At 35.3% G+C, this 12960-nt stretch overlaps 2 protein-coding genes across 2 annotated transcripts; both read left to right on the forward strand.

Moving 5' to 3' along the window:
- The first annotated feature begins 7820 nt into the window (after nt 1-7820).
- Nucleotides 7821-10996, forward strand: LOC135718323 (uncharacterized). Its single transcript, XM_073816124.1, has 5 exons — nt 7821-7909; nt 9734-9802; nt 10000-10116; nt 10206-10701; nt 10935-10996. The coding sequence occupies exons 2-5, from the start codon at nt 9749-9751 to the stop codon at nt 10994-10996; spliced, it is 729 nt and encodes a 242-aa protein (XP_073672225.1). The 5' UTR covers nt 7821-7909; nt 9734-9748.
- Nucleotides 10997-11289: 293 nt separating this feature from the next.
- On the forward strand, nt 11290-12509 carry LOC141282874 (uncharacterized). Its single transcript, XM_073815955.1, has 2 exons — nt 11290-12198; nt 12302-12509. Exons 1-2 carry the CDS (start codon nt 11301-11303, stop codon nt 12382-12384), a joined length of 981 nt encoding a protein of 326 aa, XP_073672056.1. The 5' UTR covers nt 11290-11300; the 3' UTR covers nt 12385-12509.
- Nucleotides 12510-12960: the final 451 nt, after the last annotated feature.

Consider the following 12960-nt stretch of genomic DNA (forward strand, 5'->3'; position numbering starts at 1 on the left):
TGCTGCCTGTCCGCTGATCAAACTGTAAAAAAACGCAATCTCTGTAGACAGCCCAGGCTTCACAAACGGCAATATCAACAAATGGCCAAACCTAGCTCACAAAACAAAACAAAGTATTCCAGCCAATAAACGACAAGAAGGATTTGGGGGTGGGGGTTGGGCGCGTTCATGAAAGCACGGAAGGGAGGGGGAGGAGTTAGCTTCGCTCTGTCTGTTTGAAAACAGTTCAAACATCAACAGGAAGTGACGTCGCACATTATTCGCTTAGAGCGCCTTTAAACTTGTTCTTAACTTAGTGGTTACAAGCATAAATAAATATATTTGCTGTAAATAATTGCATAAAATGTCATTGTAGTGTTTTAAAAAGTCATGTCAACTATTTGTACTGTATATACACACTTTAGGTTCATTTTTATTCATTTTTTTTTTTAATTCCAGTTTTCCTGCCGTGATAATGATGGCATAAGAGCTTCACAGGACCATACTAAGAGACCTATAGCTACTTCACAGCTTTCACAGCATACAGCAGAGGTATTAAACAGCTTAAACTTGTTCTTAACTTAGTGGTTACAAGCATAAATAAATATATTTGCTGTAAATAATTGCATAAAATGTCATTGTAGTGTTTTAAAAAGTCATGTCAACTATTTGTACTGTATATACACACTTTAGGTTCATTTTTATTCATTTTTTTTTTTTTTAATTCCAGTTTTCCTGCCGTGATAATGATGGCATAAGAGCTTCACCGGACCATACTAAGAGACCTATAGCTACTTCACAGCTTTCACAGCATACAGCAGAGGTATTAAACAGCTTAAACTTGTTCTTAACTTAGTGGTTACAAGCATAAATAAATATATTTGCTATTAATAATTGCATAAAATGTCATTGTAGTGTTTTAAAAAGCTCATGTCAACTATTTGTACTGTATATACACACTTTAGGTTCATTTTTATTCATTTTTTTTATTCCAGTTTTCCTGCCGTGATAATGATGGCATAAGAGCTTCACAGGACCATACTAAGAGACCTATAGCTACTTCACAGCTTTCACAGCATACAGCAGAGGTATTAAACAGCTTAAACTTGTTCTTAACTTAGTGGTTACAAGCATAAATAAATATATTTGCTATTAATAATTGCATAAAATGTCATTGTAGTGTTTTAAAAAGTCATGTCAACTATCTGTACTGTATATACACACTTTAGGTTCATTTTTATTCATTTTTTTTTTTTATTCCAGTTTTCCTGCTGTGATAATGATGGCATGAGAGCTTCACCGGACCATACTAAGAGACCTATAGCTACTTCACAGCTTTCACAGCATACAGCAGAGGTATTAAACAGCTTAAACTTGTTCTTAACTTAGTGGTTACAAGCATAAATAAATATATTTGCTATTAATAATTGCATAAAATGTCATTGTAGTGTTTTAAAAAGCTCATGTCAACTATTTGTACTGTATATACACACTTTAGGTTCATTTTTATTCATTTTTTTTAATTCCAGTTTTCCTGCCGTGATAATGATGGCATAAGAGCTTCACAGGACCATACTAAGAGACCTATAGCTACTTCACAGCTTTCACAGCATACATCAGAGGTATTAAACAGCTTAAAGGTGCTCTAAGCGAATTGAAGCGTTTTAGACAATAAAACATTTTTTGTTACATACCGGAAACATCTCCTCACTATCTGCTTGCTGCCTGTCCGCTGATCAAACTGTAAAAAAACGCAATCTCTGTAGACAGCCCAGGCTTCACAAACGGCAATATCAACAAATGGCCAAACCTAGCTCACAAAACAAAACAAAGTATTCCAGCCAATAAACGACAAGAAGGATTTGGGGGTGGGGGTTGGGCGCGTTCATGAAAGCACGGAAGGGAGGGGGAGGAGTTAGCTACGCTCTGTCTGTTTGAAAACAGTTCAAACATCAACAGGAAGTGACGTCGCACATTATTCGCTTAGAGCGCCTTTAAACTTGTTCTTAACTTAGTGGTTACAAGCATAAATAAATATATTTGCTGTAAATAATTGCATAAAATGTCATTGTAGTGTTTTAAAAAGTCATGTCAACTATTTGTACTGTATATACACACTTTAGGCTCAATTTTATTCATTTTTTTTTTAAATTCCAGTTTTCCTGCCGTGATAATGATGGCATAAGAGCTTCACAGGACCATACTAAGAGACCTATAGCTACTTCACAGCTTTCACAGCATACAGCAGAGGTATTAAACAGCTTAAACTTGTTCTTAACTTAGTGGTTACAAGCATAAATAAATATATTTGCTATTAATAATTGCATAAAATGTCATTGTAGTGTTTTAAAAAGTCATGTCAACTATTTGTACTGTATATACACACTTTAGGTTCATTTTTATTCATTTTTTTTTTTAATTCCAGTTTTCCTGCCGTGATAATGATGGCATAAGAGCTTCACCGGACCATACTAAGAGACCTATAGCTACTTCACAGCTTTCACAGCATACAGCAGAGGTATTAAACAGCTTAAACTTGTTCTTAACTTAGTGGTTACAAGCATAAATAAATATATTTGCTGTAAATAATTGCATAAAATGTCATTGTAGTGTTTTAAAAAGTCATGTCAACTATTTGTACTGTATATACACACTTTAGGTTCATTTTTATTCATTTTTTTTTTTAATTCCAGTTTTCCTGCCGTGATAATGATGGCATAAGAGCTTCACAGGACCATACTAAGAGACCTATAGCTACTTCACAGCTTTCACAGCATACAGCAGAGGTATTAAACAGCTTAAACTTGTTCTTAACTTAGTGGTTACAAGCATAAATAAATATATTTGCTGTAAATAATTGCATAAAATGTCATTGTAGTGTTTTAAAAAGTCATGTCAACTAGGGGTGGGCGATATGACCAAAATCTTCTATCACGATAGGATTAATTTTATATCATGATAACGATATGTATCACGGTAGAGTTTTTTATGTTTTAATAAGGTTTAAATCTTTAATACCATAGAAATGTTCATAATTCTCACAAAAAACATATACAAGCATAGAAAGAAGATAAAAACAAACAAAACTCAAGCTCTCTGAAGATACACAGTCAATAAGAATGATAATAAATAATTATGCATGTATGTATAGGCCTATATATATTTTTATTTAAGGTAGAAAAGTGATTTAATCAGGAGCGAGAGATTTTTTTCTCAATGCTGTTTGATTAACACGAGTGACAGACAGGAGCAAAATTAGGTAACTTCCCCTTTAAGACCAAAGTCCGGATCCAATACACTGTTACACATGCGCTTTCTCTTTTAGCTGTTTACTTTCTCTTAAGACCTTACTGGTCGTGTTTATGATGATGCTTGCAAAGACGGGAATTTTGACGCATATGTGTATTTAAGGCCAATAAAGCGGGAAAAATGCTCACGAGCTTAATAAGCAGAGGTTGCGCGACTTGCGCGCTCCTCACAGACAGAAAGAGCAGCGGTTGCGCGACTTGTCCGCTCCTGACACACAGAAAGAACGCACGCATACAGATCTGTTGTCTGTGTTTCAATGGCTTAAAATAACTTGTTTTAAAACTGCAGTGCTTAAATACGTGTACAAACGTTACGTTTTCGCGACCACACGCACAGGAGCGTGACGTGGGCACGTAACCTCGATAGAAACGATAGTCCAAAATCTCTACCGGTTGACAAATTTCTACCGGTTAATTTTGTCTACCGGTTTATCGCCCACCCCTAATGTCAACTATTTGTACTGTATATACACACTTTAGGTTCATTTTTATTCATTTTTTTTATTTCAGTTTTCCTGCCGTGATAATGATGGCATAAGAGCTTCACCGGACCATACTAAGAGACCTATAGCTACTTCACAGCTTTCACAGCATACAGCAGAGGTATTAAACAGCTTAAACTTGTTCTTAACTTAGTGGTTACAAGCATAAATAAATATATTTGCTGTAAATAATTGCATAAAATGTCATTGTAGTGTTTTAAAAAGTCATGTCAACTATTTGTACTGTATATACACACTTTAGGTTCATTTTTATTCATTTTTTTTTTTAATTCCAGTTTTCCTGCCGTGATAATGATGGCATAAGAGCTTCACCGGACCATACTAAGAGACCTATAGCTACTTCACAGCTTTCACAGCATACAGCAGAGGTATTAAACAGCTTAAACTTGTTCTTAACTTAGTGGTTACAAGCATAAATAAATATATTTGCTATTAATAATTGCATAAAATGTCATTGTAGTGTTTTAAAAAGCTCATGTCAACTATTTGTACTGTATATACACACTTTAGGTTCATTTTTATTCATTTTTTTTATTCCAGTTTTCCTGCCGTGATAATGATGGCATAAGAGCTTCACAGGACCATACTAAGAGACCTATAGCTACTTCACAGCTTTCACAGCATACAGCAGAGGTATTAAACAGCTTAAACTTGTTCTTAACTTAGTGGTTACAAGCATAAATAAATATATTTGCTGTAAATAAATGCATAAAATGTCATTGTAGTGTTTTAAAAAGTCATGTCAACTATTTGTACTGTATAAACACACTTTAGGTTCATTTTTATTCATTTTTTTTTTTAATTCCAGTTTTCCTGCCGTGATAATGATGGCATTAGAGCTTCACCGGACCATACTAAGAGACCTATAGCTACTTCACAGCTTTCACAGCATACAGCAGAGGTATTAAACAGCTTAAACTTGTTCTTAACTTAGTGGTTACAAGCATAAATAAATATATTTGCTGTAAATAAATGCATAAAATGTCATTGTAGTGTTTTAAAAAGTCATGTCAACTATTTGTACTGTATATACACACTTTAGGTTCATTTTTATTCATTTTTTTTTTTAATTCCAGTTTTCCTGCCGTGATAATGATGGCATTAGAGCTTCACCGGACCATACTAAGAGACCTATAGCTACTTCACAGCTTTCACAGCATACAGCAGAGGTATTAAACAGCTTAAACTTGTTCTTAACTTAGTGGTTACAAGCATAAATAAATATATTTGCTGTAAATAATTGCATAAAATGTCATTGTAGTGTTTTAAAAAGTCATGTCAACTATTTGTACTGTATATACACACTTTAGGTTCATTTTTATTCATTTTTTTTTTTAATTCCAGTTTTCCTGCCGTGATAATGATGGCATGAGAGCTTCACAGGACCATACTAAGAGACCTATAGCTACTTCACAGCTTTCACAGCATACAGCAGAGGTATTAAACAGCTTAAAGGTGCTCTAAGTGAATTGAAGCGTTTTAGACAATAAAACATTTTTTGTTACATACCGGAAACATCTCCTCACTATCTGCTTGCTGCCTGTCCGCTGATCAAACTGTAAAAAAACGCAATCTCTGTAGACAGCCCAGGCTTCACAAACGGCAATATCAACAAATGGCCAAACCTAGCTCACAAAACAAAACAAAGTATTCCAGCCAATAAACGACAAGAAGGATTTGGGGGTGGGGGTTGGGCGCGTTCATGAAAGCACGGAAGGGAGGGGGAGGAGTTAGCTTCGCTCTGTCTGTTTGAAAACAGTTCAAACATCAACAGGAAGTGACGTCGCACATTATTCGCTTAGAGCGCCTTTAAACTTGTTCTTAACTTAGTGGTTACAAGCATAAATAAATATATTTGCTGTAAATAATTGCATAAAATGTCATTGTAGTGTTTTAAAAAGTCATGTCAACTATTTGTACTGTATATACACACTTTAGGTTCATTTTTATTCATTTTTTTTAATTCCAGTTTTCCTGCCGTGATAATGATGGCATAAGAGCTTCACCGGACCATACTAAGAGACCTATAGCTACTTCACAGCTTTCACAGCATACAGCAGAGGTATTAAACAGCTTAAACTTGTTCTTAACTTAGTGGTTACAAGCATAAATAAATATATTTGCTATTAATAATTGCATAAAATGTCATTGTAGTGTTTTAAAAAGCTCATGTCAACTATTTGTACTGTATATACACACTTTAGGTTCATTTTTATTCATTTTTTTTATTCCAGTTTTCCTGCCGTGATAATGATGGCATAAGAGCTTCACAGGACCATACTAAGAGACCTATAGCTACTTCACAGCTTTCACAGCATACAGCAGAGGTATTAAACAGCTTAAACTTGTTCTTAACTTAGTGGTTACAAGCATAAATAAATATATTTGCTATTAATAATTGCATAAAATGTCATTGTAGTGTTTTAAAAAGTCATGTCAACTATCTGTACTGTATATACACACTTTAGGTTCATTTTTATTCATTTTTTTTTTTTATTCCAGTTTTCCTGCTGTGATAATGATGGCATGAGAGCTTCACCGGACCATACTAAGAGACCTATAGCTACTTCACAGCTTTCACAGCATACAGCAGAGGTATTAAACAGCTTAAACTTGTTCTTAACTTAGTGGTTACAAGCATAAATAAATATATTTGCTATTAATAATTGCATAAAATGTCATTGTAGTGTTTTAAAAAGCTCATGTCAACTATTTGTACTGTATATACACACTTTAGGTTCATTTTTATTCATTTTTTTTAATTCCAGTTTTCCTGCCGTGATAATGATGGCATAAGAGCTTCACAGGACCATACTAAGAGACCTATAGCTACTTCACAGCTTTCACAGCATACATCAGAGGTATTAAACAGCTTAAAGGTGCTCTAAGCGAATTGAAGCGTTTTAGACAATAAAACATTTTTTGTTACATACCGGAAACATCTCCTCACTATCTGCTTGCTGCCTGTCCGCTGATCAAACTGTAAAAAAACGCAATCTCTGTAGACAGCCCAGGCTTCACAAACGGCAATATCAACAAATGGCCAAACCTAGCTCACAAAACAAAACAAAGTATTCCAGCCAATAAACGACAAGAAGGATTTGGGGGTGGGGGTTGGGCGCGTTCATGAAAGCACGGAAGGGAGGGGGAGGAGTTAGCTACGCTCTGTCTGTTTGAAAACAGTTCAAACATCAACAGGAAGTGACGTCGCACATTATTCGCTTAGAGCGCCTTTAAACTTGTTCTTAACTTAGTGGTTACAAGCATAAATAAATATATTTGCTGTAAATAATTGCATAAAATGTCATTGTAGTGTTTTAAAAAGTCATGTCAACTATTTGTACTGTATATACACACTTTAGGTTCATTTTTATTCATTTTTTTTTAATTCCAGTTTTCCTGTCGTGATAATGATGGCATAAGAGCTTCACAGGACCATACTAAGAGACCTATAGCTACTTCACAGCTTTCACAGCATACATCAGAGGTATTAAACAGCTTAAACTTGTTCTTTACTTACTGGTTACAAGCATAAATCATTAAACTGAGCGTATTATTGTTTCTACGCAAGACTTGGCATTTATTAATATGGATGTAAGCGGTGGCTATGAATTTAGTTTTAGGTTTCAACTTGTGTAAGCAAGTTTTAAATTAGCGTTATGTATGATTAAAACTTTTTATATCATATCTAAAACAAAACAAAGTATTCCAGCCAATAAACGACAAGAAGGATTTGGGGGTGGGGGTTGGGCGCGTTCATGAAAGCACGGAAGGGAGGGGGAGGAGTTAGCTACGCTCTGTCTGTTTGAAAACAGTTCAAACATCAACAGGAAGTGACGTCGCACATTATTCGCTTAGAGCGCCTTTAAACTTGTTCTTAACTTAGTGGTTACAAGCATAAATAAATATATTTGCTGTAAATAATTGCATAAAATGTCATTGTAGTGTTTTAAAAAGTCATGTCAACTATTTGTACTGTATATACACACTTTAGGTTCATTTTTATTCATTTTTTTTTAATTCCAGTTTTCCTGTCGTGATAATGATGGCATAAGAGCTTCACAGGACCATACTAAGAGACCTATAGCTACTTCACAGCTTTCACAGCATACATCAGAGGTATTAAACAGCTTAAACTTGTTCTTTACTTACTGGTTACAAGCATAAATCATTAAACTGAGCGTATTATTGTTTCTACGCAAGACTTGGCATTTATTAATATGGATGTAAGCGGTGGCTATGAATTTAGTTTTAGGTTTCAACTTGTGTAAGCAAGTTTTAAATTAGCGTTATGTATGATTAAAACTTTTTATATCATATCTAAAAAAATTATGAGAAAAAGTTAGAACTAGTGTTTTCGTTTAGTTTAACAAATGTAAAGTGAGATTACTGCTCAGTTTTTCCTTACAGAAAAAAATACATTGCTTTTAACTGTAACTTTTTACTGTAGTAAATACTTATTACAGTAGTTAGAGCTTTAAAGCTTAAACAACTTTCAACAGCCTTAAACAGCTATTTAACTGCTGCTCAGAAATAAGACTGCATTTGATTTACATGCAGCTGCCTGTGTGAGCGGGAGTTTGTTTTACAGTCCTTCTAAAGAGAAAGATAAGCGTATTTTATATGATTCGTGATTACTTTACCAATTCTACCTACAGTGTTATGTGCAAACCTGTAATGAAATTCACATATACAGTATCATATTGACATTTACTTATATTTTTCTGCATCAATGCAGAATATTTCTTCGTTAAAATTAATATAGCTACTATACGCAGTAGTGTTGTGCCGATAGACGATAGTATCTGCCACTATAGCATCGTCAACTTTCATGACGATAGTTGCCATTTTTTATTATTATTATCATCATCATAGTTTCACATTAACATGCGCATTGTGTGCTTTTCCTCGCATGATTGGGTTTGTGGGCTTCATTTCGCGTGAGAGAGCTTGTAATGTGCACGGATTTGTTCTTGCATGCACATGGACTCTTGCTCGGACCTGAATGCGCGTGGCATGGACTTATTCTAGCACCTTAACTTGTAATACGTGCAGATTTGACATTTCCTTGTAGGTTGTTAGGCATGCAGAGGGTTAAAACCAGGAAGTTTGTTTTTCTCACTCCCCGGCACGCAGGAAATTTTAGAACGCCTGGACATTTGATTCAGAGCTAATGTTACTGTATTAAATGTAAATTAATTAGTTAAATGTAAACTATACAAGCTATAAAATGTAATGCATACAATGGTAATTATGGATCAGCAGCCAAGCTCCCTTCGCCCCTTACGAAAATTAACCATGGTTTTACTACAGTTAAACAAAAAAACATGGTTACCCAAAATAACCATGGTTTTAACAACCATGGTTTTTAAAAAACCATAGTTACACCATGGTTACTGTAGTAAAACCATTAAACAAACAGAGACCGGAAGTTAAGTTCTACCCAGACGCGTAACCGTGACAATGCACCGGTGTCCGATGAAACGATTTATATATTTTCTTACATCAACATTTGATGTAAGAAAATATATAAATTTTTTCATCGGACACCGGTGTTGAGTGTTGTCATTAGCTAATGTTTTGGCTCTGATGTACGGTGGTTTTTACGTTCGTTTGATAAATGAGGGCCAATGAGCTGACATGGGAGAAAATGTACTTGGAAAATGTTACTTTGATTCATTTTATATGAATATTATATTATATTATGAATATATATTTTATAATTTTAAATATTACCTTGGTTAAAAAGCACAACATTTAGTTGTTATTAAGAGCATACACAATTAAAAGGAGCTTTAATAATAGCTTCAAGTCAATTGATTTCAAGTTGTTTTGTTAAATTTCAGAAAATTATTTCTTAAATTTGAAAATCAGATATTGAGAATAATTTGCAATAAACTTTTAAGACTTTTATTATTTTTATTTTTTGTTTTCTTAATACAGGCTTTGGTTGACTACATGGACAGTGAAGATGAGGTTTTCCCTTCAAAGGCTATGATGTCTAAGAAAAAGGTATGATGATATTGATTATTTTTTTGCCATTTTCAGTAATTGTCTTGTACTTAAAATGCTCTTATATCTAAAAAGCTGCATAGCTTAGAAACAGATTTGCATTATACAAAAAAACATACAGTTGTATAAGCATACCTATTTCTGCATTTGTTGAACACTTATCATTCTGACATGAGTGTCCAAATTGTTTTTCTTAGATGAGGCCTGCAATTCATGATGACTCGGATGATCTTTTTAACTCTGAAAATTCCAGTGCAAGCAGTGAAGATGAAAATACAGACATCACCGAAAAACATCATAGACCTTGTGTCAGGGTAAGCATTTATTTTATTACGTCTTCATTATCTTTAAAGAATAACCTGTAAATAAGGACTAACTGAAATGAATGGTCATTGTCTTTAAGGCAAGAAGAAAGATTACCAAGCAGTCAGATGTTGTTTCAAGTGAAGATGAGTTATCTGATGTCAGTGTCAGTGAGGAAGAGTACATTCCTGACACATCCGGAGAGACTTCAGATAGCATAAGTAGCATAAGTCTAAGTGGTTCACCAAAACATAAAAGAAAGTTCCAGACTGTAATCCAGTGCAGTTCAGTTGACAAGAAAGGCAAACACTGTGATCCTCAGAGTAGTGGTGACCTAGGGAGTTTACAAAACCAAGATGCATCCTCACCTCCTGACAGAAAAAGATCAGTTCTTATTCCAGCTATTATTAAAAAGAGGGATGGAGCAAGAATGTATAACAAGAAGCAACACTGCTTGTTTTGTGGCAGTGATTTTACAAAAATTTCTAGACACCTGGAACGCAAGCACAGCAACGAGGTAGAAGTAGCAAGGGCACTAAGTCATCAAAAGGGCTCCAGAGAAAGGCGAATGCAGCTCGAGTTTTTACGTAACAAAGGTAACTTTGCTCACAATGCTACTGTTATTAATGCAGGAGAAGGAGAGATGATTCCACGAAAACTGCCGAAAAAAAACCTGGATGGGGAACGTTTTATGCACTGTATATACTGCCAAGGGCTCTTCTTAAAGAAGACTTTGTGGAGACATTTGAAGATTTGCAAATTCAAGCGTTCCGATGTGAAGCCTAAACCTGGAAGAACTCGTGTGCAGACTCTTTGTGGCTTTGCACAGCCTCCACCCCCAGGCGTAACTCATGGTGTTTGGAAGCTGTTAAATGCTATGAACCAAGATGAAGTGGCCCTGGCAGCTAGAAATGACTGGTCCATTTTAGAGCTGGGGAAACATCTTTATAACAAGTGTGGCTCAAGAATTAAAATGCATGAATACATTCGTCAAAAAATGAGAGAGCTTGGAAGACTTCTGATATGTGCAAGAAAGGTTTCACCCCTTACATCTATTAAAGAGCTCACCAACCCCGAGAACTTTCTGCATACTGTTGATGCAGTTAAAGAAACAGCTGGATATAATGAGAAGACAGGTCTCTATGAAAACCCCAGTATTGCAGTAAAACTTGGACAAAGTCTTAACAAAATTGCAATGCTTATTGAAAGTCAGTCTATCATTTCTGGAGACAAAGCAACAGCAAAAGCTGCGAACAGCTTCCAACAGTTGTATCAATCCAGATGGTCTGAGTACATTTCTGCTTCAGCCAGGCGAACACTGGAGGAAGCCAAATGGAACAAACCAACATTACTCCCATTCACCGAAGATGTTAAACTTCTCCATTTGTATCTAGATGAGCAAGAGAAAATTTACTACAAACTCTTGTCAGCACAGCCTTTGTCTCACCACTGGTCAAAGTTGGCCAAGGTTACATTAACTCAAGTTATGCTTTTTAATCGAAGACGAGAGGGGGAAGTTTCACAAATGCCTTTGTCTGCCTACACCTCCAGCATCCAATCAGATGCCCATCCAGATATTAGCATGGCCCTCTCAGAGTTGGAAAATAAACTGTGTCAGTACTTCAAGCGAATAGAGATCAGAGGCAAAAGAGGAAGAAAGGTTCCAGTACTTGTCACTCCTTCAATGCAAGAGTCAATTAACCTGCTGATTAAAAACCGGGATAGGTGTGGAGTACCGAATGAGAACTCTTTCCTCTTTGCACGTCCTTTTGCAATGACCTATTACAGAGGCTCTGATTGTATTCGTGAATTTGCACGCAAATGCAATATTGAAAAACCTGAAACTCTCACTACCACAAAGTTGAGGAAACAGATTGGTACCCTCTCTGAAGTTCTTAATCTGAGCAACACAGAACTGGATCTGCTGGCTGACTTTCTTGGCCACGATATTCGTGTACATCGTCAGTTTTACAGGTTACCTGAGGGCACTCTCCAGTTGGCCAAAATGAGCAAAATTTTTCTGGCTCTTGAAAAAGGACGCTTGGCTGATTTTAAAGGGAAAAGTCTTGATGAAATCAACATAGATCCTGAAGGTACTCTCTCTCTCTCTCTCTCTCTCTCTCTCTCTCTCTCTCTTTATCTCTCTATGTTTGTGTCTTTGCATAAACAAGGTGCTTCTGCGATTTCTGTGTTTAGAGAAAGTTACAGTGGACAGCGATTTAGAGGATACTCAATTAAAAGGTAACTTTTACTTACTTTTTGATTTTACAGTTGATTGACCAAAGCATAATTTTACTCGTGCATGTTTTTTTTTTTTTTTGCTTTATACTATTCTAAAAATTAACTATAAAGATGGATTTGTTAATAATCAGAACTGGCTAATATGTTTTACTTTCAGAGTGCACTCAGGTATCAGCACCACACACTGCATTTGAAGATTGTAATGACTCCTTGCTTCAAGGAGACAGAGGGCTCAAAAACAAAGGTATTATATATCTCCATATCATTCTTGCAATTACAACTGTGTGTAAAGCTTTAGAAATAAGAAAAATGTTTTATCATGTTTGTATTAACGTGTTTTTTAAGCATCAGCACCACAAACTGCAAGTGAACATTGTGATGACTCCTTGGTTCCAGCAGACAAAGGGCTCAAAAAAAAGGTATTATATATCTCTATATCATTCTTGCAATTACAACTGAGTGTTTGTAATAACGTGTTTTTTAAAGCAGTTAGCCCAAGTATTGTCATGTCATACGTGTCTGTTGTGCAGTGAAATGGTAATGTTACATCCAGTAATCTGTTATTATGTTTTACAATTAGGGATGCATCGAAATGAAAATTCTTGGCCGAAACC

The sequence above is a fragment of the Paramisgurnus dabryanus genome, chromosome 10 (assembly GCF_030506205.2).
Source record: "Paramisgurnus dabryanus chromosome 10, PD_genome_1.1, whole genome shotgun sequence".
NCBI classification, from domain to species: domain Eukaryota; kingdom Metazoa; phylum Chordata; class Actinopteri; order Cypriniformes; family Cobitidae; genus Paramisgurnus; species Paramisgurnus dabryanus.

Coding starts and splice junctions, on each gene's coding strand:
- LOC135718323 (XM_073816124.1), top strand. CDS start 9,749: ATGGACAGTGAAGATGAGGTTTTCCCTTCAAAGGCTATGATGTCTAAG. Junction 9,803..9,999: donor CTATGATGTCTAAGAAAAAG/GTATGATGATAT, acceptor TGTTTTTCTTAG/ATGAGGCCTGCAATTCATGA. Junction 10,702..10,934: donor CGAGTTTTTACGTAACAAAG/GTAACTTTGCTC, acceptor GGCTTTGCACAG/CCTCCACCCCCAGGCGTAAC.
- LOC141282874 (XM_073815955.1), top strand. CDS start 11,301: ATGCTTATTGAAAGTCAGTCTATCATTTCTGGAGACAAAGCAACAGCA. Junction 12,199..12,301: donor AATCAACATAGATCCTGAAG/GTACTCTCTCTC, acceptor TTCTGTGTTTAG/AGAAAGTTACAGTGGACAGC.